Source organism: Denticeps clupeoides, chromosome 15, assembly GCF_900700375.1.
Source record: "Denticeps clupeoides chromosome 15, fDenClu1.1, whole genome shotgun sequence".
NCBI lineage: Eukaryota > Metazoa > Chordata > Actinopteri > Clupeiformes > Denticipitidae > Denticeps > Denticeps clupeoides.
This window is the reverse complement of record NC_041721.1, coordinates 16,375,512-16,402,310: the sequence shown is the minus strand read 5'-3', so window position 1 is coordinate 16,402,310 and position 26,799 is coordinate 16,375,512. Positions and strand designations below refer to the sequence as shown.

Below are 26,799 nucleotides of genomic sequence, written 5' to 3'. Positions count from 1 at the left end.
AATTTTTATAACCTTAGCTAACATAACGATCGCCTATTGTGGTGCGCAAAAGGTGTGAAACAGATAAGAGAATCAGAAATTAAATCGAAATTAAACTGGAACGAGTTGGTACCGCAGTCGCCTCTTTTCACTTCCCACTGTGCACTCGGTACGTTTGGTGATATGACTTCTCGTCAATTTCCTGCTTTTAAGAGCAGCGTGATCGGCCAATCGGCGTCAGCGGGGTCTCCCCTAGAGCCAATCACAGCCGAGGTGGGCGGATCCTTAACCCTTGCCGTGCCCTCGTCCGCGTCCGGCCGCTCAGCACCATGTGCATGGTGAGAAGTTACACAACTGGTAACCAGATATCCGATCTGGACTAAAAGTGAAGGCGACGCGCCGCACGGCCGGCACCGGTGGAGGCTTTTCTTCACGAAGCGGGGGAGAACCATGGAACCGCTCAGCAAAGATGCGAAGAGCAACCCGTGCGCTAAGGCCAACCTTTTCTCTCAGATATTCTTCTGGTGAGTGAGCGGTGTCTCCTTCACTACCTGCCCGGTGACCCGGGCTCCGGCGCATGGGTACGTTACGGATAAAATTAGGACGTCTGTGTGATTTATCTTCATTTCCTCTGCGGCGACGACAACTATTTTAAAAACCCCCGTGGCTTCAGAAACTCGTCTTTAGTTCAGCTAGCGGGTTGAGAAGAATTTGTGAAAGCTAATGACATTTACCAATTTAACTTCGGCGTGAAAAAGGAACAGAGGCATCATGTGGAAAGTTAAAGAAGAAGAAGTGGCGTGGATAGAAACCAAAAAAATGCTTCTGAATTAATTTAGCTTAACTAAATTAGTTTGTGTCGTAAATAAATCCGACGTTGTCATTAACATGTCTTAGTTGCCTTGGAAACCTCATAACCCCCCCTCCCCCAGCACCCCCACCCCCTTAGGATTTTTCCATCAGTATATATATATAAATATCATATAAATATAACATAACACTCCTGTGGTACCCGAGTTATATGTCAGGTGATCTTTATTTTACCAGCCATGTGTTTTCCAGTTTTTATTAATCCGTTCTTGGTAATAGTGCTACAAATGTGTGAAAATCTTGAATCTGGAATTGATTGTCAATAGAAATGTATGTAGATCTCCAAAACTTAAGTATATGCCATTTTCAAAATGATTTATTTACCTATATGTTTGCATCCTAACAGTATGTAATGAAGCTGACTTCAGGCCAGGTGACTCGGGACGTTTCCTCTTTTCCTTCCTGCTGAGTCACTCTGTCCTGTTAACGTTACATGTTATTAATTGGCTTTCCAGTTACTGGAATTTTAGATGATGATCATAGTAAATGTCTTTGCTATGTTTGCTTTTGTTTTGTCCAGTGTTCATTCTTTTTTCTTAACCTCTTTGATGAAAGCCTTTGTCTGGGGTGGGATGGGAAGTGGTCTGAATTAGTCACATTGTTTAAAGGCTTTCCTCAAGGGTTTGCGTTTATTTATTCAGTTGTGGTCATGACCTGAAATATATCATGTGGTTTGATGTTAGTTTTGGGTTTTTAGAAATAAATGAATCCTTGTGTCATACTGGATACTAGATTTGTTTTATTCTAGACCCTATACTAGTACTGTACTATACTCCTATACCATACTCTTCTACTAGTTGTTTCAGATCAGTTAAAATACAGCAAGTTTGATAGAATTTCTACTTCTACTGTGCAATAAAATGATATTAATATAATATAAATTATGCTTATGGATTATGGTGTAATAGCCACCAAATGTCACATTTCCATTTGATATTTATGTTTCCCCTGAACCACAGTTAAATCTTTAGTGTAATGAGCTAAAAGTCTGCATGAAGTGGTCTTCCCCAGTCGTCCTTCACCCCATTTTGTGTCTTGAACACCTGATGCTCCAAACTGACAGTTTTGCTTTCACGTGTCACCAGCTGGCTCAATCCACTCTTTCGGATTGGATACAAGCGGAGGCTGGAGGAAGGGGACATGTACAGGGTTCTCCCTGAGGATGGATCAGAGAGGCTGGGAGAGGAGCTGCAGAGGTAAGGGCCTGGGAGAATGGTGGGAGGATGGCGGTAAATGATCTTTGGAAGCGGAGCAGTTGGCTTCTTGTTGTATGGTCTTGTGTCTTTTTGTGTGTTTTTTTTTAACTAGCTGGCTTGGTACCAGCACCATCCTGACATAAAAAAACAACAATTGTAGGTCCTGTGTGGACCAATGTCAGGATTTGTGCTTACTTTGTTTCATTCAGGTCCGGTCTAGGTTACCGAAGGCATCTTCCCTGTTGCATTCCACACTGGTCAGGTTACCTGAGTGTTTGCAAGAGTTTGGCAACCATTTCTGGTGAATGACAGAGTTGTCTAATGCACATCATGTATGGTGAGCCGGTTGAAGGCGGGGTGGGGGGAGCTTTAGGAAAAAGGTGCCTGTAGGACAATGATAAGCAACTCTGTTAGGTGAAAGTCACATCCTCTGTCAAGGCCTGTGGTGGTTTTTGTCATAATTGTTTTATCATTGAAGCTGCAGAGCATTAGCCTTCTACAGAGCTGCTCCAGACAAAAATGAGGTATTAGCAGATGGCACAAGATCAAGAACAGCTACCACAATAACATCTGTCTACACTGTATATGTTATTAATTTAATAATTAATGTTAATTTATTCATAATTATTATTGTTATTATCTTGTTATTGTGCTATATAAGTGTAAACTGGAGGCAGTAGTAGTATTATTTAAAAAAATAAGGTATTAGCAAATGGCACAAGATCATGAACAGTGATTGGTAGAGACAAGCTCAGAAGAGATACTTCTAACTTCATCCTTTTGTGTTTATGGGAGTCTTAATCTAGCCAAGTGTCAAGTTGCAAAAGTGACTGATTTGCAGAGGAGAGTGCAAAATCATTTTAAAACCCTAAACATTTTATGGCCCAAGATAGATGGTTAACTTTCTAATTGGCCTCTGCTGGTTCTCATCATCTGCCCGCATGACTCATCTTGGGGGTCTAGTGCTGGGTCAGCTGGAGGAGCATCATGCAAACCCACATCAGTTCACTATTTCCCTGCCTTTCATCATCCAGATGCTCTTATCATTTTTGACTCATATAAACTAAAAGGATATGTGGTGATTTCAAGTGTCTATGTGTTCACATATATCTAGTAAAAAAAACACATTGAAACATATGAGACAAATTTGAAGTACTATGATAATACAACTTAAGTGAATGCACATGCCTGTTGATTGATTCAGGTATACCTAGATATTTTTATATATTTTTTTTGAAACCGTGTGGACCATTTGTGGTATTAAAAAAGTCTTTTAATAATCAAAACTTACAAAGAATTGTTCTATACATTTTTGAAGCCATTTTGTAATGCCATTTGGTTGGTTTTGCGTTCAAACAGCTCATCCTGCGTTAGTAATGATTTTCTGTCTCTCTTTCTCCTTCTCTCTGTTTTTTTTAGTTACTGGGATTGTGAGATTCAGAAAGCTGACAAAGAGCTCCGAAAGCCAAAACTCACTAAAGCCATCATTAAGTGTTACTGGAAGTCTTATGCCGTCCTAGGAGTATTTACCCTTGTTGAGGTACTAAAAGAAAATCATCTTTACAGTTACGGTTGCAGTCAGACACTTTTTTCAAATTGCAGATGTATTGCTTATACTATACATAGGTTATACCACTTTAAAAGACTTGCTAAGAGACCGCCAAATGTTTAAAAATTCACCATGAGCATCCTCTGTTTTGGAAGGTCAGCATTGTGTTGGTTGTACATTGTTAATGTTGCTCGTGGAATGCTGTATGAATGAGAAGGGGCGGGTACCTGTGCAGGTGGCCTGCCAGCTTCAGCAGCTCCAGTAGAGGCTTTTCGGTCAATTCAGCAACACTCATTCATCATCACTGTCTCTCAACAGGAAGTCATTAAGGTCGTCCAACCGGTCTTCCTTGGGAAGCTAATTCAGTACTTTGAGAGGTACGACCCTGCCAACAAGCAAGAGCTGTACGAGGCGTACGGCTATGCCGCAGGTGTCTCGCTGTCTGCCATCATACTGGCCATCATGCACCACTTGTACTTTTTCCATGTCCAACGAGCAGGGATGAAGCTCCGCGTGGCCATGTGTCACATGATCTACAAGAAGGTGAGTTTAGCATCTGCCCATTATACCACAATAACATTGGTCTACACTTTTATATTATATTAATTTAATAATTGTAAAAATGTAAATGTATTTATAATTATTGTTATTATCTTGTTATTGAGATATGTAAAATGTTAGTGTAAACTGAATGTAGTAGTAATAGAAACTGATACTGAGGACTGTACTCGATACTCAATACTATTTTCAAAAGTACAGGGGAGAAAAACACAGGAACTTAAAAAAATGAGTAAATAAAAATTACTTTAAGATAGAAATTAAGTATCGGGACCAGTGCTAATTGATATCGAACACAATACAAAATTTTAGTATCGATTAGTATCAGAGAATCAATTATTTTGACAACATTAGTAGAATGTACTTCACTAAATTATTGAACACTAAAATGTATCCTTCTGCATGGGACCTCTGGGGAAAATAGGGCTCCTTGTAAACCTGATAATTAGTGTGAAGAACTAAAACAGTGAAAGCCAAGTTGAGGCAGTCATTTACATATCACATAGGGAAATGAGACAACAATCCTCTTGGACTGTGGCGCAACACAAGGACTACATCACAACAGCTACACATGCAATGACAGGGCAACACAATCGACCCAATTGACTACAAGTGTAATCCTTTACATCAGTGCAAGGCAGGACAGCATACGGTAAGGTGGACAAAACTAAGGCAAACAACTGAAGTGTTGTGTGCAAAAAGAAAAAGGATTTGCTAGTGCAAATATGTGAACAAGATTAGCATTATTTTAAGTGCTAATGCACAAACATATATGAAGTGTTAATGTCTTGAGAGAACAAAGTAGCAGCAGCATAGTAACTACAAAAGTATTATGAGAATAGTGTTATGATATAAAATTATAGACTGTGACTGTTAAGGTGGCAGTTTTAAAAATAACACCTCTTGAATGTGTCGTTAATACCTTCAAATGAGAGCGTAGAGAAAACATCTGAAGAAGGGCGAGGTCTCGTGTGACTGTCCATCTGTGGTTATGGGTATGGTACGGAGGTGATGAGCTTTGTTTCTCTAGGCCCTGTCTCTTAGCAGCACAGCAATGGGCCAGACAACCACTGGGCAAATCGTCAACCTGCTGTCAAACGACGTCAACAAGTTTGAAGAGGTAAGGATACCCTAGCCAGATGTACTTTGTTCTATTCTGTGTGTTTTTGGGGAGGAAACTTCTTATCTTGTCTGTGGACGTTGAGTGGCCTCTGATAGATTAGCGCTGTGGAGGTCACCACGCCACTCTGAACTGCTAAACAGAGATTTAAAAACTTGCAGCTATTTACAGACTTTTATGGATGCAATTGCTAAAGGGTGTGAAACTCTGCTGCGTTAATGGATTTGTCCATATACTAAAAGGATTTTTACCTACACCCTTGATGTTCCCTGTGATCAGGTGTTTATCTTCTTGCACTTCCTGTGGGTGGGGCCTCTGCAAGCTGCGGCTGTCATTGGCCTCCTGTGGCAAGAGATTGGACCATCATGCATTGCAGGGATGGCAACCCTTCTTTTCCTAATGCCTCTGCAGACACTGTTTGGTCGACTCTTCTCTTCTTTCAGGTAAAATAATGAGACACGCTGTCTTTCTCATTACAATGGAGCTGCTGAACTTCCCTGGTTGCCGGGCTACAAATAGGAAAAATGTGTGAATGTTGCCTTCTTTAAGTTACAAAACCAAAAAGGTTCTTTAGGCCTTTTATATCCTCTGTATTCAAAGACCTGGTATTTGCAGACATGATCTGTTAGTCATTCTACAAGCAAGTTAATTAGCTTTTAATGGTTAATTTGGTCCAGTGAGCAGCATATCGGAGGTAATATGTCACTGAAACAAAGACAGCAGGAACAGAATGCCCTGTGGTTATAGTATAAAAAATATTATCTGGGTATTAATATGAATGATTGCATCCCAATGATCCTTTATTACCCTGATTGCATTACATTTGCTTCTTGTGCAGGGTGTCTTTTAAAAAGGCCGTACCGTATCACCTCCCTGCAGTAGCTGGTCATTAAATAATATTTAATTACATTTATATAATACTTCAGTAATGTGTTTTAAATAGTCATTGTGTAGTATCTGTGTCTAATTTGAACTTTCTTGATCTACTTGAAGTGCAATAACACGTTGTTTGGGTCTTTTTGAACATCTTAACTGATTTAATGAAGATTTTTTTACTGTTATGTTCATTGATAATTGTACTAATTTAATAATTCCACCTGTCTTTTTATGCATCTGATGTTTTCAGAACCAAAACTTCAGTGCTGACCGACAGCAGGATTCGTATCATGAATGAAGTGGTGTCCGGTATCCGTATCATTAAGATGTACGCATGGGAAAAGCCATTCTCAGCTCTGGTCAGTGAAGTCAGAAGGTAAGCAGAGGCAAGACTGAAGGTAGCCCATTGCAGGTGCCGGTAGCCCATTGCTCTGTTTCATTTTTAAAATATATACAGCCTGGCATTCATTGTGGTCATTGTTTGGTTACTGCATACTGTTCTTTGCGTAGGACTGTGGCTTAATGAGACCGAATGATCCTATTTACTCAAGGCTTTGAATCATTATTTGAAAGTGGTTTTGCTGCAACATAGTTCTTTGGGTGGAGAATCAGTTAGTGTTGGCCTGGCTCCCAGCGTAAGACCTTTCACGTGGACAGCCCTGGAATTCAGCCAAGGTGCTGGTATCATAACTCAGGGAAATTATGCTCTGGCACTGTGTGCCACAGCAGAGAGCAGTCCTGGAAGTGGTCACTCACCACGCACACGCTGTGCTCACACCACCCCAGCCGACCTCCCAAATCAAAGCTACACGACGGGTCCGTCACCGGTACGGTTCCAATTACACTGGGGTCACGTTCCGGCCCTGTTCACCATGACAAGGCAGTTAATGCTCTACCAAGTGTTCAGAGCTGACGCCGCCCTCTTACTAATACTGCATTACATATTGCCAGATCCGGCAGTTAGTAAAACATGTTGCTCATGTACATGGATTTTTGTCTGCACTCTTTCACAATGGCTTGCAACACCTTGCGCAACAGATTATGTAAAATCACACGTGTTTAGAGTTCAGTTCCATTGTCTTCAGATCATGCGAATAAATTACGTTTATCACCATTTATGAACATTGCATCTTTATGGTGCATTTAAGGTTCTCTGAGGACATTCAAAAAATCTGGCCCAAGCGGTGTCCAGGTCTGGGAATGTTACAGGTCAGGCATACCTGCTGTTCTTGGCACGGGGTTTTGCTCGTTGTGTGTGAGTTCAGCTATTTTACACTCACACATTACATTTACATTTAAGGCATTTATCAGACGCCCTTATCCAAAGAGACTTACAATCAGTAGTTACAGGGACAGTCCCCCTGGAGGGTCTTGCTCAAGTGTGTCTTGCTCAAGGACACAATGGTAGTGGAGTTTGAACCTGGGACTTCTTGTTCATAGGCGAGTGTGTTACCCACTACACTGTGGGGAGCTACTGTCCTGCAAAGTTTCAAGTCTTTGGTGTTTCTGTGAGCGGTAATACCTATGGGGACATTGACCAGTGATTGGTTATCATCCTAAGCAGGTCGTGTATGAAAATTCAATGTTACGGGAAATGCGTTGTGGAAGAATTATCCAACATTTTCTCTGTTCCATTGGACCTGGACCATATGTGTCTACTTTTTGGTTCCCAAGACCCACTGATTACGAACTTAATACATAAAAAAACTTTTCAACCTATTGACATTTGCTGCGAGGAAAAATGTTTAATTTTTCTGGATCAAGGATAAGGCTCCAACCAAGCTTCCTGAGACAATGTATCTGTCTGGTTGGGTCATGACTGAGCTTTGTGTTTGTTTGTTTTCATAGATAGATAGATAGATAGATAGATAGATAGATAGATAGATAGTTAGTTAGTTAGTTAGTTAGTTAGTTAGTTAGTTAGTTAGTTAGTTAATGTGTTTGCTCAAGGGGACCTCAGTGGCACCTTGGCGGTTTAGGATTTGAACCCACAAGCTTCTAAAGGTCTCCTATTAGTTAAATTGTTAGGTCCAATGGATGTGTGAACTTATTCAACCTGCATTCTGTTTTTTGCTCTGCTTTTCAGGAAAGAAATCTCCAAAATCATGTCCAGCTCATACCTGCGTGGCCTCAACATGGCGTCTTTTTTTGCTGCTAGCAAGATCATTGTGTTCATCACATTCACCGTGTACGTGTTGCTTGGCAACACCATGAATGCTAGTCGAGTGTTCGTTGCGGTGTCCCTGTACAACGCGGTGCGTCTCACTGTCACACTCTTCTTCCCTGCTGCCATTGAGAAGGTCTCAGAATCCAAAGTCAGCATTCGCAGGATCAAGGTGATTCTCATTACTAACTTATTTCTTACCATTCATACATACCACACATGCAACATTGATACACAGTAGGGCTGCACGATAAAATATGCAAAATGCGATATTGTTGTTGAATATTGCGATAACGATATTTCTTGCGATATAACATTTCCCTAGAGAAATGCTTTTTAAATTATTATTATTATTTCTGATGTGTATACAGTGACACAAAGCAACACACACAGAAAGTGGCACCCTGCTAAAGTCGCCATTTTTCTACCTGCTGTTTCCTGAAGTGACTGCTACGGATGCTCATTGATCTTAAAGTCTTTATGCACTTTATAATGATAGAACAGTAGTTCCTAAAATAATAACACCCAAATCACCATTTGTTTTTGCACATAAATTAATCCCAAAGTAATCACATTTTCCGGTGGAAAATCACAAAAAAAGGTGAATAAAATCACAAATTTCGGCAGTTATCCTGTTAGAAATTATATTTCAAACATTACAACCAAAAACCTCAGTACATAATAATTTACTGCAATAAACCCATATGGCAGATTGTTTACATGTTTCTCGCTATGACTACTTTGACGCTGTTTATTTCATAATTAGATTTAGCGATTTTAGCCAGATTTTCACAGGTGGGGTCACGTATACAAAACTATGTCTATAGTACATGCAACTATACAAACAACTGTCTATCATAAAGTCCGAAAGTGCATACTACTTGAGTAGGTACTACATTTGAATTTGTACGTACTGCGCTACCGTTAAAACAGTATGCTCTATATAGTATGAATGAGGGTAGTATGAATGGAATTCGGACATACTACATCCGCTGTGTTGATGTTATTTTTTTACCTTTACAGAGGGCATTTTCTCACAAGTATAATTTAACCACAATGAACAACGTTCTCCTTAAGGTACTTACACTTGGAAAGAGCCGTTTCCAGCCATGTTTCGAATATGACTCGCCTCACCCGCTGCCTTATGGGATAGTGAAGTGTCCATCGAATGCCTACTACAGAATTCGGCTGGAAGTAGTAATACTATGAATTCAGACATACTACTTGCCTTGCATACTGTTTTTCACTTACAATATAGTATTGTAACGTTGGCAGCCAATAGGGCTGGCCTAATTTGCATAAGGGCCGCATGTGGGGTTAGTGAGGCAAGACTTTACCCATCGTTAGGGTGAGTGGTGGGGGAACTGTGGGCTACCGTCTCTTCTCTCCCCATCATGGAGCCCGTTTGCTACAGTATATAGTATGCAATTTCAGACACAGCATGAATTTCATTTATCGCAACTAAATATCGCGTATACTAATATCGCGATAACGATAATTTTTCGATATATTGTTCAGCCCTAATACACAGTGTCATAATTGCCTGTTACTTGCTCTGTAGAATTGCTCATATACCACCTGTCTTATCTCCCAAAGATACAAAGTGAATTCTCTGGGCAGAAAAAGCACAAGAAACGGGATGTAACAATTCCTGTTAAGACGACATAATAGGAAAAGTTCCAGATCCGACCATTTGAGCCGCCGCTCTCAGAATGACAAAAGCACGCTTTACACCCATCACCATTTCTAGCCACTGAAGGACCGTTGACAGACTAGGGGAACTCGTATTAATGTTAAATAATCTCACAGAGTGAAATTTTCGTGATCGAACACCTTTAGTAAATTACCGCTTTTGCCCAAATATAAAATATTTCTATCAGTGTTACACAAAGGTGACCACCTACAGAACACCTCTTCTTTGTTGTTTTTAGACTTCGGTTTGGACTGCACCTGTCAGCCCCATTCATCTTAAATATTATTGTGTAAGGGGTTAAAGTGAGAATGATTAGTTGTCACATGTGACAGCACAGTACCCAGTGCACACAGTGAAATTCACAGTGGGCAGCCATGACAGGCGCGCGGGGAGCAGTGTGTGGGGACGGTGCTTTGCTCAGTGGCACCTTGGTGGTTCACGATTTAAACCGGCAACCTTCCAATTACAATTACAAGGCGCTTCCTTCTCCGCTTGGCCACCCACTGCCTCTTAAAGTGTGTCCATGCACATTCAGTAAGAACTGAGATTCTGTCTGATTGCAGGTGTGTTTTTTTGGGCTAAATTTTAGCTCTGCCCTTAGGTCAGGTGGAGTTCCATCTTTGGGCCAGAGACGAAAACATTAACATTTTATGGCATTTATCAGACATCCTGTTTTTGTTTGTTTTTTTTTTGTAGAATTTTCTGCTGCTGCATGAAGTGGTAAAGCACAGTCCCAGTGTTCAACCAGAGAAGAACGAGGAAAAAACGTTGGAGGTTCAAGACCTAATGTGCTACTGGGATCAGGTTTCTGCCCTCTTCCTTTTCACCCATCGTTTTTGTGCACAAACAAACATACGTGTCCAAGCTTGAATTGAGAGCCACTGGTTCTGGTTAGGAAGGCATTATTCATTTAATTCTGAATGCGTTTAACTGGTTTCATTTGCTCATGTATAATTTTGTCTGTGTGTCTACAGACTCTTGATGCCCCCACTCTTCAGAACTTAACATTCACAGTGAAACCAGGCCAACTCCTCGCTGTCATTGGCCCAGTGGGTGCTGGAAAGGTGAGGTTTATGCAGGGATTCCCAATCCTCACAGAAATTAGGTTGTTAGGCATCATCTGATCCTAATTAAACACCTGCTTGTTGAGGAGGACAAAGATATTTTGTTTATGGACCCCAATATCTAGTTTGTGCTAACACAAGAAACTTTTGTCTCCTACCCCCCAAAAGTCGTCTTTGCTCAGCTCCATCCTGGGAGAGCTCCCCAAGGATAAGGGAGTGATGAAGATCAGCGGTGAATTGGCGTATGCAGCCCAACAGCCATGGGTGTTTCCCGGCACCATCCGCAGCAACATCCTCTTTGGCAAGGATATACAACCTCAGAGATATGAAAGAGTCGTGAAGGCTTGTGCACTAAAACGGGTATGATTTGGGGGTTTGAAATCCTGGTGTTTTATGTTCATGGCCCTCATTAGTCATATTGGTCTGACATAATGTCCATCCATGTAATGATTAATGCTGTATTATATTAAATATCTGTGCTCAGGATCTGGAGTTGCTGCCTGATGGTGACTTGACTGTGATCGGGGACCGTGGCGCCACCCTCAGTGGTGGACAGAAAGCACGTGTCAGCCTGGCCAGGTATGCAATGGCTGCTGCAAGCTCACAATTTTTGCTCTGTGTCCATTCACTAAAGTCTGCTACATTTTTTTGGATCAAGTTATCTCTAGGGAAAGGAATCCAACAATTCTCTGATTTCCTATTTATGTTGCAAGTCGCAGTGATTTTGACAGTTTAAATGCATTTCAGCAAATTTTGGCTGAATGGTCTTAAATTGTCCTCTATTATAAATTTTACATTTATATCGCTCTTGTTGGTCCCCTAAGACTGCATCTGAAGTCTCTTTCTGAAATTCAGCCTTGGTGCAGAATTACAGCCATTTTAGCCAGTCCCACAATAAGATTCGGTGTCTGTAGCGCGAAATGATAGAAGTGTGCGGGCATTTGTGGAAATGACATCATCAGACATTTCAGACCAGGCCATCTGACCTGCCGCTCTCTGGAACGTGATTGGACTGTGTGGTTCCTGTTACTCAGGGCGGTGTATCAAGATACTGATATCTACCTGCTGGATGACCCTTTGAGTGCAGTAGATGCTGAGGTGGGAAGACACCTGTTTGAACAGTGAGTGAATTTTTATTTTTATTTTTTTTGGGAAGGGGGGGGGGGGTTCTTTTCGTCTGGCTTGTCCTCTTTTTTATGCACATGTGATGATGTGACTCAAATGAATTATTTTCTAAAGTGGTGCCAGAACATACACAAATATGCTGTAAATGAGTGTTTAACGCCACAATTATCTTAAATGAGTCTAATCTTGACACATTCCTCCGGACATAACATCACAATCACCAGTCTGGCTTGATAGACAATATGGCACCATAATCATTCTGAAATTTAAATGTACATCACTTCCTTGACAAAAATAAAAATAATCATCAGATTACAACATGGGTGTGTAATTCAAGATATTGTTGGAAATCATGTGAACAAGCAGGGTCCGTGTCATTTACGATCATTCATGATCAATGTACAAACAAGTCACAAGTCTTCCACAAACTGCGGTGTTCCTTGCGATGATCAACCTGTTCCTGCATGGGCAGTGTGGGCACGCCTGGCACAGGAGAGTCAGACAGGAAGAGGCCTGTCTTCGAGGTTTGCGAGTGTACACGCATTCACCCACTCATCAACCTTGACACACTTCCTCAGGTCATAATACAGGCCTTTCTGGAAGGAATTCATGCTGTTGCCTTGAGGACTGGTTAAACAAATTTTTACCCTAGTGATTTCTTAGTAATTGTAAGAGTGCAATTGGGGAACAACCTAACATTCAAATCTGTTTGCTTTTTTTGTCTTCTGTTTAGGTGTGTTTGCGGCCTGTTGAGGAATAAACCCCGTATTCTCGTCACACACCAGCTGCAGTATCTCAAAGCAGCAGATCAGATACTGGTACTGAAAGAGGTGTGTTTGCGCAAAATGTCTTCCCACTCAAGCTTAAGGCTTAGAAAGCTGAATGTAGCCAGAAACAGTTTTGACATTGTTCAGTGTTTGAATACTGGTCTGTTGGGTACACACTTGGGTACTCACTTTACTTGGTAAAAAAATAATAGGGCAGGTCAGATGTTTTTAGAGACATTTCTAAAGTCTCTTAAAAAAAAAGTAGTCTAGTGGGTAACACACTCGCCTATGAACCAGAAGACCCAGGTTCAAATCCCACTTAATACCATTGTGTCCCTGAGCAAGACATTTATCCTTGTTAATGTCTCCAGGGGGGGACTGTCCCTGTAACTACCGATTGTAAGTTGCACTGGATAAAGGCGCCTGATAAATGCTGTAAATATAAATGTAAACAGGCACCAGTTTTCTGTTGCATGTGGTCTTTTAACACTGTTATTTGGGCTTGTTGCTTAGGGTCATATGGTGGCACGTGGCACATACACTGAGCTGCTGCAGTCAGGCCTGGACTTCACCTCACTACTGAAGCGTGATGAGGATGAGGAGCCGACAAGTCCCGGGACTGATGCTCCTCCGGGGCCTAGGTCCCGTGCATCACGGAGCCGAACAATGTCTCAGAACTCTGTGCGCTCTCATACATCTTCACTGCAGTCTTTTCAGGATGGTGCTGACCAGCTGCCGGTGAGACTGTACCCAGGGGTTTTGCACCTTTTTTTTTCTCAAATATATTGTATTTACACTTCCACCCACAAGAGGGCAGCACTGACCCAAAAAAAAATATCGGTGGGAAAAGATTTTTGTGGATTTTGGTTTGCATCACATTTCATTTTGGCAGGCAGAACCAGTTCACATGGTAGCAGAGGAGACTCGATCTGAAGGTACCATCGGAATTCGCCTCTACCTAAAGTACTTCAGGGCTGGAGCCAACGTCCTGGTTCTAATAACTGTGATGCTCCTCAATCTCCTGGCCCAGGTACAGAGAATTTCATTTTACTGTTGGTATATTCTTGGTTAACTTCTAATAGTCATGTTAATTTTTTATTTTTGTTGTTTCTGCAGATTGCTTTCATTCTTCAGGATTGGTGGCTTGCATACTGGTGAGGATTTTCTTTTTAAATTTTGGTTTTATTCCAGACCCTCAATTACTGTTTTAATGTTACAAACACTTCTTTGTTTGGTTGTGACTCATATTGTATGATTACAGGACAGCAGAACAGGAAAAGCTGGACAACTTAAGCAGCAATGTCACAAATGGTGTCATGCAACACCAACCCAATGCAACACAAGAGCTCAACCTTGATTTCTACCTGGGCATTTACGGAGGTGAGAAAGAGGCTGGAAAGTAAATACATAGATAAAGAATAACAGTCGCCTCACTAATGATTGTTGTTCAGGTCTGACAGTGGCTACTCTGGTCTTTGGCTTCATGCGTAGCCTGGTCATGTTCAACATGCTGGTGCGAGCAGCCCAGAACCTGCACAACAGAATGTTCAAATGTATCCTGCGCACACCAGTTCGATTCTTTGATGTCAATCCCATTGGTGAGTGTACAATCAAACATATGACACACACACTAGTATATGCTATTTGTTTAAAAGTGAGTTGTTATGTAAGATCATTATCCATTTGGTCAAAAAGTGCATATAAAAACAATATGAATTAAGCTTTTTTATTATGTAAATTCTACAATATAAGGTGAAACGGACCTATTCTGCCAGTGCCATATGTATGCATTAACAGTAAATTATGAATGATGGAGTACTTTTTTCTTTTCTTTTTTTCCTTGCTTGAAATAAGATTTTATCGCCATTTTTATTTTAAAGCATGAGAATTTGGGTGGCTTTTTTACTTTTCATTAGCCATATGCACTGAAGATTTTGAATTAAGAAGTTATGCAAAATGTCTATTCCTTCAACAGTCAGGGATTTAAGTCGCAATAACTGTTGTGCCCCGCAGGTGTCAGTACAGTCATTCCAGACAGGCTATGACATGAATTGTGCCCCACATGTGAATGTTAATGAGTGTTGTGTTATATTGTTCCGGTTATTTAATTTGATCTCTGTGAGTAAGGAAACCTAGTACTTTTTCTTTTGTCTCTTTGACTCATCTGTTTCAATCAGTATCTAAAGTAGCTCATGTATGTAATGGTGCCAAAGGCAGTGTTTGGCCTCAGAGTGACAGTTTCCAGTTTTTAATGCACTCAAATCCTGAACTGAGACACCTACTCAACAAGCGGTTAAAAAAAATGGGAAGCATGCTAAGATATGGTGTCAAATGTGTTGTTTGTTGATACGAGTGTCTACACTTCCCCCAAGAGCAAACAGAGGAGATTTGGTAGTCAAGGCTGTGTGGGAAAGACACAATGACTTCATTGCCACATCAGGGTTTGTGGGGCTGTTTAGGTAGTACACCTTTGGTGAAGCAGTAAAAAAATAATAAACTTGCTAATACTCATGAATTCATGTTGTGACCGACAAGAACACGCCTTTGCGCATTTACAATTTACATTTAATGGATTCTTTACCAGACTGACATTGGTTATCTAATTATAAAACCTGTCGATTGTTTTATTTATTGCCTAATTTCAAGACTGTATTTTTATAATGTGTATAAAAGTTTCTTAACATGTTAATATGTGATTGCTCCAGTTAATAGCACTGAGCTGATAGACTCCCAATATAATAGATACTGGTGAACTGGCCTGTTTTCTGCACTTCCAATCAAATCATATCACTCAACAAGTAACTTGGCAAATAAGTGCTCATTATATTTCTGAGCAAACTTCAGAAACTGTATGCCTGGAGTTTCCTGTATCATGTAGTTCTGATAGAACTGTTTATCCTTTTACTCCAGAAATACCAAGAACTTTAGTCTCTGTAGTTCGTTTAAGGCGTGTATGGCGGTCTTATCATGACATTTCTGTTGATAGTATGAGCAAAGAGCAGTCTTTACACATTTTTGATAGCCTAATAGTTAGTTTTATGAGTGTTTTTTAAAAAGACATCGATAAGCCCATCACCCGTCAGGTCGTTATCAGTAGCTTAACCACTGCTCATAACTCGCCCAGTAGCCAAACATTAGGTAAAAGCACAAAGAGCCTTTTATGAAATCCTTTTTATGGGCTTTTTATTGGGGATCCTGGGGTACATTTATTGGCACTGGAGAACACCTTCTGCCAACCTGATATTTAAAAGCAATTTAAAACAGAGCTGTCATTAGCCAAGTGCTGCCGAGCTGCAATATAAAAGGTCACTAAAAACGTTTGATTTTGGCTTGGAAAGCAGTTAAAGGTTATAAGTTGAGCGAATAAAAGTATGAAGGGTAAGAGAGGAATCATTGTTAAATTAGTTTATGTACAGTGTTAGAACATTTTTAGAACATTTTATGGTATGAAAGGAAGAAAAGATAAAGGCAAAGAGTTGGTTCACTGTTAAATTAGTTAATTTCATAGAATGGGTGAAATTTTGTGAAATTGGTTTGAAAATTAAGAATATTCTAGCTTTTATATGCATATTATTATTTTGATAATGCTAACATCAACGATGCTAATGGGGTGGGTCTACAATGCAATGTGAAATTTGGTGATGCTTGGGCCATGTCAGCATTCTAATGCTAGCATGCTAAAAACAAAAACGCTAACAGGGTGGGGCCACAATGTGTTGGAATATTTGGTGACATTTGGACCATGTTCAAAATTTTGCATGATAGCATTTAGTCATGTTAGTCATTTAAAAAATGGCAAACATCCCCAAATTTCACATTATGCTTCGTGGCCACGCCTCGTTAACATTTTAGCATGCTTGCTAGCATGCTTGAATTGGTTACTGCACTGAATTGGTTACATTCATTGAATAGGTGATATATGTGGGTGTTGGAAGGCTGAAAGTGCGACCGCAGTTGCTCTGTAAAATGCATGGGGTGAATGGTAGGATGGAGGGATGAAAAAAGAGTTGAATAATGACAGATTATTGAAATACAAAGTAAAAAAAAAGAACTGATCAGAGAGATTGCTTTAGATTGCATTAGATTTTGTATGAGTATGTAATACAGGACAACAGAAAATATCAAAACAGAATTTCGAATATTAGAATAACGTGTAACGAGTATTATAGCATTCATTTTATAAACATATATGTGTGTGTGTGTGTATGTGTGGGTACAGGCCAACCTTCTCATTCAATGTGTTTTCTTTATTTTCATGACCATTTACATTGGTAGATTCTCACTGAAGGCATCAAAAAAATGAATGAACACATGTAGAGTTATGAACTAAAAAAAAAAAAAAAAAAAAGTGGAGACCTGGCCTCCACAGTCACTGGACCTGAACCCAATCCAGATGGTTTGGGGTGAGCTGGACCGCAGAGTGAAGGCAAAGGGGCCAACAAGTGCTAAACACCTCTGGGAACTCCTTCAAGACTGTTGGAAAAGCATTTCAGGTGACGACCTCTTGAAGCTCATCGAGAGAATGCCAAGAGTGTGCAAAGCAGTAATCGTAGCAAAGGGCGGCTATTTTGAAGAAACTAGAATATAAAACATGTTTTCAGTTATTTCACCTTTTTTGTTAAGTACATAACTCCACATGTGTTCATTCATAGTTTTGATGCCTTCAGTGAGAATCTACCAATGTAAATGGTCATGAAAACACATTGATTGAGAAGGTGTGTCCACACACACACACACATACACACACAGTCTGGCAGACTATACAGGAGTCTGGCTCCTCGGATTACAAGATTAAGTACACTTTTACGATCAGGCGATTCATTTCTTCAGCAGCAACACCTGAACATTTGCACTATTCACACACAAACTGTACCTGCACTTAAATACCAGCTGGAACATCGATCTGCACTTTATAAAATACCTATTGTGCAATGACTGTCATTGTACTTGCTGCTCAATCTACTGACTTTGCCCCATAATGCTGTAATATTGAAACTTTTATGCTGTTCAGATATTGAGGTCCAGTTGAGGGGTGAATTAACTGTAAATGTAGTACAGAGTAAATGACCAGGTGGACAAAAAAGTAAAGAAAAGACAGATAAATACAGCGCATATCATAAACATCCATGATTGGGGGAGGTGATTTGCTTGAACTTGTGCTCCAGGAAGGGTCCTGAACCGCTTCTCCAAAGATGTTGGCCAACTGGACTCAATGCTGCCCTGGACCTTTGTGGATTTCACCCAGGTGAGTAGGTGTCTGTTACATAAGTGGATTGTATTTCTTAACACACTTCACACAGGTTCCTAACAAACTGTGAATTACTTCATTCATCCTTGCTTGCAGTGTTCCACGATTCTTGGTTTAAAAATATATGAAGTCATATAGAAAATGTTAAATGGCTTGTTTCCTTGTTACAGACTTTGAGTTGCTCTTCTGAGTGCAGCTCTCCCGGCCACTGTGGCCTGGGATTCCCAGTAAACACTTACCAATTTTCCCTCCTCCTCCCCTCATTTGTCAGCCATTCATCTAAAAGAATAGCTTTTGTTATTCTTCATTATAGCGTGTGGACAAAGATAGAAGTGGCCGTTTTGTGGTCTCCACTGAAGGTTACCCAAGAAGCTCTAGAGGCAGCCTGACCTCTGGGAGTTCCCAACTGATCCCTTGTCCACAGAGCAGCACAGGCGAAAATAGACCTTGTTTCCAAGGGTACATTATCTATGCCACTACATTTGCTCAGCAGATCAATAGCAGACAGAACACAGGGTCAGTGTGTCTCAAAATATCATGTCCATGATTGAAAACAGAAAGGAAACATAGTCCATATTCAGATGTCTGTTTCATTAACACTGGATTGCCTTTAGCTGTGGACACACTAGATCCAGAAAGACTAATGAAGACTACAGTTTGAAAACTTTAGCATTTGCAATTTTGGCTTTCAGGTTTGTTTGCCGTTGTTTTTATTCTGATGCTTTAAAGGTCCCCTATTAAGAAAATTTCACTTTGTGAGATTATTGAACATTAATACGAGTTCTCCTAGCCTGTCTATGGTCCTGCAGTGGCTAGAAATGGTGATACACATTCTGAAACCGGCAGCGGAGATGGCTGAATCTGGAATTTCTCCCCTTGTGTTGTCATAAGGGGAAAGGTTACCTCCCCTTTCTCATGCTTTTTTCGGCCCATAGAATTTACCGCCCCTCCCCTAAAACATTATCTTCACCAACCATCATGGCTTGCAAACTTGTGAAGCCTTCCAATTGCTCAGTGATTGGATGTAAAAAATTAGCACAAATGTGAGACTGAAGAACCAATGGGTTAATGAATTTTTTTCTGGAAACACACTGACACGACTTGCGGCAAACAGTGTGGTTGGTGAATGGTGTTGATGACATAATTTCCGCAAATGCCCAGATCTCTCCTCCTCATTTGCATTTAAAGCTACAGACACTGAAATGGTGCGTCGTGAAATATCATTGTGGTTCTGGATCAAAGTGGCTGTAATTTTGCCCCAAGGCTGAATTTCAAAAAGAGACTTCAGATACAGTAACGGGGGACCAATAAGACTGAAATTTGTCAGGGGACCTTTAATGAGACTGTTGCGATCTGATAATTCAGATGTACCTTGGTTGGTTGGAGAGAGTGAGGGCTTATGGGAACTGCGTTTTAAGAGAGCCCAGCAACCACAGGCATAACTTGCTGACTCATCCCGTTACGGAGGAGCGCCCATGGTGCCATAGCAGAGCTTTGTGGTCTGGCACAGACACCTTAATGATGTCTGTGGGTGAAAGCTGAGAACACTGAGGGTCAGATGAATGGACTACGGCCATTTACACAGCAGCCACGATGACATGGAGATTTCAGCCAAAGTGGAGGCTGCTTTAATGCTCTTGGCTAAATGTTTAACCAGTTTCTACTTTCGAACAGTGACTCAGGCGCTGTTGGTGGCCTGCTCTTATAGGCCAGGGTGGAGGTAATGTGGTAGAGCAGCACCTTTGTTTTTTTTGCGCTCATACATCATCTCTCAATGTACCTTCACTTGTTTTCCAGGTTTTCCTGCAGATCCTCGGGGTTGTGGCCGTAGCAGCCTCAGTCATTCCCTGGATCCTGATTCCTGTGTTGCTCCTGCTCATCGGTTTCCTGTTCCTGCGTCGATACTTCCTGCAGACATCCAGAGACGTCAAGAGGCTTGAGGCTACAAGTGGGTGTCTGAGACCTGAAGATTTTGGCTTCAGGGAAGCACTAAACACTTATAATGGAGTTAAAAAGCACTCTACTTATGTTGTGTTTGTTTCCAATCGTGTGTTCATGCAGCTCGGAGCCCAGTGTTCTCTCACCTTTCATCATCACTGCAGGGTCTGTGGACCATCAGATCCTGTAAGGCAGAGGAACGCTTCCAGAAAACGTTTGATGAGCATCAGGACCTTCACTCAGGTGCTCTTAACATGTCTAATATGGTTCTTGATAGGCAACTCGAATGAGATCGCAATCCACAAATGAACTAATTAGTGAACACATTACAGAGGCTTGCTTCCTGTTCCTGACAACATCACGTTGGTTTGCTGTAAGACTGGATGGCATCTGCGCGATCTTTGTCACCATTACTGCCTTTGGCTGCCTCCTCTTGAAAGACAGTAAGTCACAAACATCCAAACCAGGTTACAAACATGCCGACAATGTTCACTTATTTTTATGAAATATACAACATTTACTTTATTTGTTAGTTTTACATTTGACTGGCAAATCATGGAACCTTACAAGTAGTCTGTATTTCATTTATTTTATCTTACTTAGCCTTGGAGGCTGGCGCTGTGGGTCTAGCCCTATCTTATGCCATCACCCTAATGGGCATGTTCCAGTGGGGAGTGCGGCAAAGCACAGAAGTGGAGAATATGGTACAAGACCTTTTATTATTTTTCCTTTTTAAGATGTGACCATTTACTAAATTATACAACAGTCTGTGCCCGTTCATTTGTACTGTGGTACTTAATAATGCTTGGTGCTGTGTGTACTGCAGATGACCTCTGTGGAGAGGGTGGTGGAGTACACAGAGCTGGAGAATGAGGCAGCGTGGGAAACACAGAAGCGCCCGCCTCCTGACTGGCCAAGCCAGGGCCTCATCACATTTGACAGAGTGAACTTCTCTTATAGCCCAGATGGTCCTGTTGTCCTGAAGAACATGAAGGCCACATTCAGACCCAGAGAGAAGGTGGGCATTTCTCTACCCCTCTGTCTAAAATCAGCATTTATTAGAGCAACACAAGGCTTCATGTATATAACACTGAGTATTAGAGAAGATCCAGAGAGTCAGTTCTAAGGTCTTTCTGTTTGTTCAGGTTTTTTGCAGGCATTTCTGAGTTTTGCATTTTACATGATGAATTTACATGGGAATTTTTTTTTAAAAATTGAATCGCAAATGTTAACAGACACACCAAAAGAAATCTAAATAAAGACAGAATGACAGCGTGATACTAAAACAAAGAAAATTGTCAGAGCGGTCGGTGAGATAAGCAGCCACGGCCGTGACCGAGGGGCACTGGGTCACTGTCACTCAAAAGCCAACAGTTCTGCCTTTAAAAAAATTATTTATTATCTTTTTTTTGCTTTATAGCTTGCTTCTTCATTATAACATTATTTCACCTCTGCTGTGTGCTTCGATCTATATGACTTAGATGACTTGTCTTGCTACCTCACCCACGTCCAGCTGGGTCCAAGTTTAGAATTTGGGGGAAGGAACAGGTTAGATTTAGATTTTTTTTTTATTAGGTGTTTATTATTTTGAGGTCTGTTTTTTAGAAGCTTTTTACAACTGTCAAACATCTACATATTTGAGAAGCACAATTTGGTATTTTTATAATATGGTGGCTCAGTCCTTCTCCTCCCCCTGATCAGGTGGGCATTGTTGGTCGGACTGGTGCAGGGAAGAGCTCGCTGATCTCCGCTCTCTTCCGCCTGGCGGAGCCAGAAGGACGGATCTATGTAGACAGCATACTGACCTCAGAGCTCGGCCTGCACGACCTGCGGCAGAAGATGTCAATCATCCCACAGGACCCAGTCCTGTTCACCGGGAGCATGAGGAAGAACCTGGACCCTTTCAGCCAGCACTCAGATGAGGATCTGTGGAGCGCTCTTGAAGAGGTATGCACTCACACATACATGTACAGAGATGTTTGCAATTGCTCAGAATACTGATCGTAATGCCTAATCCTGCAGGTGCAGCTAAAAGCCGCGGTGGAGGAGCTACCAGGAAAGATGGAGACTGTTCTGGCCGAGTCGGGCAGCAACTTCAGTGTGGGACAAAGGCAGCTGGTTTGTCTGGCCAGAGCCATCCTGAGGAGGAACCGCATCCTCATCATCGACGAAGCCACCGCTAACGTCGACCCCAAGTGAGTATTTAGCTTGACTGTAAAATTGGTTGAGATTTTCAGGAAAGTAATATCAGGAATTCCTCGCACCAGAAAGTAATGTCATCTTTGTCTTTCCCTGCAGGACAGATGAGCTGATCCAGAAAACTATCCGGGACAAGTTCAGAGACTGTACAGTGCTAACCATTGCCCACCGTCTCAACACCATCATAGACAGCGATCGCATCCTGGTGAGACCATAAGCTGCTCTTCACCCAATGACTCACTCACATGAACAATTGTGGCATCTGTGTTATTTTTTCCATTAACATTCGGGGGAATAAAGAACTACTGTGTGGTTGTCGGGGTGAGGCCTTCTCTCACCACCATGGCTAATTAATACTCACTGTACGCACTTCACATACGTTGCTATTATAAGGACTGGTGAGATAAACGCAATGCACAAATGCTTTCCTAGCGCACACACACGCTTTTTAATAGGAATACAGTTCGTCTGTAAAAAGATAAGAAGCACTGTTTGTCAATGGTTCCCAAAGTGTTTTGCCAGGGCCTCTTTTTTGTACATTAGATAATATTTTGCTCCACATTTTGCTCCACATTCATATATTTTAAAAAAAGAATGGTAAATATAGTGACAATTTATTTTTATTTTTAATGTGGGACCGTTTACACCAACTCTCAAATTGTGCCTGTTGCGTCCTACTGTCTGACCTTTTTATATAGACTGAAAGCAACTCAACATTCACTTCAGAATGATCCACCAACAGAAGACAAAGTATATGTTCTGGGGTCATCGTTGATAATATTGAAGTTTAATTAAGGTTAAAATGTTCCATGAAGACTTGCTTTCAGTATGTTCTTAGTGTATTTTTTTATGATTTTGAATCTTTGCTGAAAAAAACAGGTTTTGGATGCTGGTCGAATACATGAGTACGACGAGCCCTACGTTCTCCTGCAGAACCAAGACAGCATGTTCTACCAGATGGTTAAACAAACTGGCAAAGCAGAGGCAGCGTTCCTACTCCAGACAGCCAAACAAGTATGAGTACACAGCCACAGAGCACACACAAGCATATGCTCCTGAAAAAAGGCTACCATGCCTACATTTCTTATTTATCCCCTCCATTAATCAACATACACACACACACACACACACTTCATTGAAATGCACATTTCAATGCCATTAAGTGAAGTGGACAGAATTCATTCGCATCAAAATTTCCTTTTTGAAGTAGTGTTTTAGGCACAGGGGCTTTGTGCTGCAGCATCAGATCGCCTTACCCTACTGCAGTTCTTCCAAGTGTGTGCACGTGTGGAGGAGTGTATGCGTGTATATACATCAGTGTATTGTGTAATTGTTTCACATTTAATGCACCATGTATGTGTGGAAAGGGACAATGTTGTTGTTTTTGCGTAAGTTAAGTGTGTGTTTGCATGTGCGACGTACGTGAGTGAAAGAACACTACGAGCGTCCTCCCCAGATCGTGTTCCTTGACTTCGTGAGCTCATACTTCGGGCGCAGCTGCTCAGAAGGTGTTTTCCGTGGGCCCTGAAACACACACACCTGATACCAGCTCTACGCTGCCTTTGTGCCGCTGAATGTGGGTCTCGCTCGGACGTATATATGATAGCGTGGCCAACTGCTCATTGGCTTTCTTCCCTCAGCGTAGGTGACAGAGAATGGCCAGGTGTTTCTCTTGTTCTTGGTCATTGAGGCACTGAGGAACTGTGTGTGTGTGTGTGTGTGTGTGTGTGTGTGTGCACGCACACACCATGCCATATTGAGGAATGTCATAATAGTGTAATGTGAGGATGCTTTCAGTTTTGTGAACTGAACAAAATGTCTTTGTGGGGTGCAAGTTTTAGGGTTCACTTTATACTCCAGTCAGCCAAAATATTAGCAGTGAAAGTGAAACATCACTCTTTTTACCAATCTTTTTACTGTGGCTTCCGGCTGTAGGTGGGATAGAAAGTGACCGTTTGTCTGTGTAAGGACAAGGATTTCAGAGACTTTGTCAAGCATCAGATTGCCTGAAACGTAATGTTATGGGTGAAGGCAACGTATATGTATTAAAGCAACACCCTTGGCAGTTTTTTATCCATTTTTACTGTTCCTATGCCCAGTGATTGCTAGGACCCTGTTCCACGGATCATTTGAATTTAATCCCTTGAGAAATGAGTGCTAAACTCACTTTTTTCCCCCCACACAGGCCTACATGAACCGGAGTCAGGCCAACCTGGCCAATGGTGTGGGCCACAGCGCGGACGGCAGCCTTGTCATCTTTGAGACGGCACTGTGATCCTCCGGGCTGAGAGTAGAGAGGTCCGCCTCGCATCTCGAGGGACCTCTTCAGCACCCAGCAGCCTCATGAAGCTGGAGGGCGAACACACACTCTGCCCAGTGAGCAGACACAGGGCCAACTATGCATTACGTAACTGTACCGCACATGGGCGTGGCCTGTAGCCAAGCTGCTATACATGCACACGTGTAGTATGCGTACGGTTCTTTCTCCTGCCCCCCAAAGCTAATAACGAGGTGTCTGAGCTAGATAACTCTGAACAGCCTGTGCCTTCTCATTTGTGACATGGTGCCAGAGTTCTGTTTTAGGAATGTAATTCAGCAGAAACTAGGATCTAGACTTCTGCTCAGAGGCTACAACACCGTGACCCTGGTCACGTCTGAACTTAGATTTATAATGACTTTCGTTGTAAATCTTTATTTTAATTCATTTTTTTATGGTGTATTGTCTTGTGTTTTGTTATTGTATTATTTATTACAATCTTAATCTATTGAAGTGTTGTTTAATCTGAAACTGAATTTGCCACACAAATCTACACCATTTTGAAACGTCAGCCGTGTACAGCTGGTTTTGCCTTAATGATTTGTTCGACTTGGGGTTCCGTTTTATTTTCAGAGATCCTTTCAGCTATTTGCCTGAAACACTGCAGACTTTAAGGGGAATTTATTACACTTCACATTATCCGTAACATTGTAATACACACCAAATCAAGTAAACTAAGTGCACTTTTTTTATACAACTAGCCAATGATCTCTCTCTACTACAAGATGCTGTATTATATATATAATGAGTTATTATATATAAATGAGTTTGTGTTTGAACTTTTCTTTTATTTGGCAATTAAGGTATGACTTAATGTTGTTTTGTTTAACAATGTAATTCCAGTTGTGAACTGTAGGTTTTTTTTCTCGCACAATTCTTGCAATACTGCTACAGATAAAGCTGAAATGGTGGTCTCTGCTTAGATTTGAGTTATTACGTCTGTTCTCGACCAGGTTTTTCCAAGTCCGTATCCTCGAGGGCCTGTAACAGGAACGGTTAAGGAATGGGAGATTTCGAAAGGGACAGGTTCAAGCTTTTTGCCAAATTCACCGCACCCATAGTACCTTTGTGATTCTGACTGTCTCTGGACTGCCAGGATGGGTTGCCAAAGGGTGTTTTATTAGTTTTTGTAACGTTTGGCCAAGCAGCTGGTGCTGCCAAATGCCCTTCATTTCAGACAGCTTTGGCTTGTTAATGAGCCATATTCTTTTTTTTCCTCTCTGTTGAAGAAAAATATGTTGAAATATGAAAACATATAATATCCATATTACACTAAGGCATATTTTTTTGTCTTTCATGATGAGTTCTCTGTGTGGTTTAATATTAAGATCCAATGTAAATCTTCAGATTTCTATATGTTACACCAAATTAAAACATTAGTTGCATCCATTTTGTGTTCAACTTTTATTTTTCCTTCTCCCTGCTCTTGTTTGATAATGTTGTGATGTCTTCATGTTAATACATCAAATTTTGTTCTATTTTAAACATAATTAAATGTGGAGAGCTGCATCAGGAAGGGCAGCCGGTGCAAAACTTTTGCCATGTTGATCAGTTGATTCTCTCTGCCGTTCCCTAACAGTAGCAGCCGAAGGAGGAAGAAAAAGATCAATGAGCATAATTGTGACAGTATCCATAAAATCTCCAAAATGGTGGCTTGCCAGACAGCAAATCCAATGGAACAACTGGAGCACTTAATAAAATGCTCTGGGAATTGTGTTTTGATTTCAGTCATGGTGAGGTCTGAAATTAAGCACGACTTGATCTCAAAGTGCTGCTGCTTCAGACTTTTTTTTTTTTTTTCCTCTCTCTTCTTGACCGTAACAAAAGGCACAACATAACTCTACGTGCAAACTAATATCTTCCTACCCAGAGAGAAGAGCTTATTCTGTTACTGCTGTTCCTTTAATCCTAAAATTCTAGAAAGTTGTAGACGTCAAGCAAAAAAACGTCCTTGTTAGACTATCCATACAGTTTGGCATGTCTGCTGGCTGTGGAGATTGATTATTGAAAAAGTAGTTTTTATATTTTAAAAAAGAAAAAAGCTCGAATGCAATGGACCATTAGGCTAAAAGATTTCATTTCAACTTCATGAGTAGAATTATACGCACTTATGCAGGGTGGCCAGGTTGAGATCAG

At 41.1% G+C, this 26,799-nt stretch overlaps 1 protein-coding gene across 1 annotated transcript; it reads left to right on the top strand.

The window, feature by feature from the left end:
- Positions 1–312: 312 nt before the first annotated feature.
- On the top strand, positions 313–26,052 carry abcc4 (ATP binding cassette subfamily C member 4 (PEL blood group)). The gene is made up of 30 exons (XM_028954324.1): positions 313–503; positions 1,935–2,045; positions 3,465–3,585; positions 3,913–4,137; positions 5,183–5,272; positions 5,552–5,715; positions 6,399–6,524; positions 8,235–8,484; positions 10,702–10,809; positions 10,980–11,069; positions 11,238–11,429; positions 11,554–11,648; positions 12,104–12,190; positions 12,928–13,024; positions 13,475–13,699; positions 13,854–13,991; positions 14,078–14,115; positions 14,223–14,341; positions 14,413–14,559; positions 18,127–18,206; positions 20,007–20,157; positions 20,271–20,390; positions 20,480–20,590; positions 20,751–20,851; positions 20,974–21,165; positions 21,849–22,094; positions 22,170–22,342; positions 22,446–22,551; positions 23,226–23,360; positions 24,532–26,052. Exons 1-30 carry the CDS (start codon positions 430–432, stop codon positions 24,619–24,621), a joined length of 4,002 nt encoding a protein of 1,333 aa, XP_028810157.1. The 5' UTR covers positions 313–429; the 3' UTR covers positions 24,622–26,052.
- The last annotated feature ends 747 nt before the right edge of the window (positions 26,053–26,799 follow it).

Excerpts from the sequence above, each read along its gene's own strand:
- abcc4 (XM_028954324.1), top strand. The coding sequence starts at position 430 with ATGGAACCGCTCAGCAAAGATGCGAAGAGCAACCCGTGCGCTAAGGCC. Across the intron at positions 4,138-5,182 it reads GTCACATGATCTACAAGAAG|GCCCTGTCTCTTAGCAGCAC; the intron begins GTGAGTTTAGCA and ends TTGTTTCTCTAG. Across the intron at positions 8,485-10,701 it reads TCAGCATTCGCAGGATCAAG|AATTTTCTGCTGCTGCATGA; the intron begins GTGATTCTCATT and ends TTTTTTTTGTAG.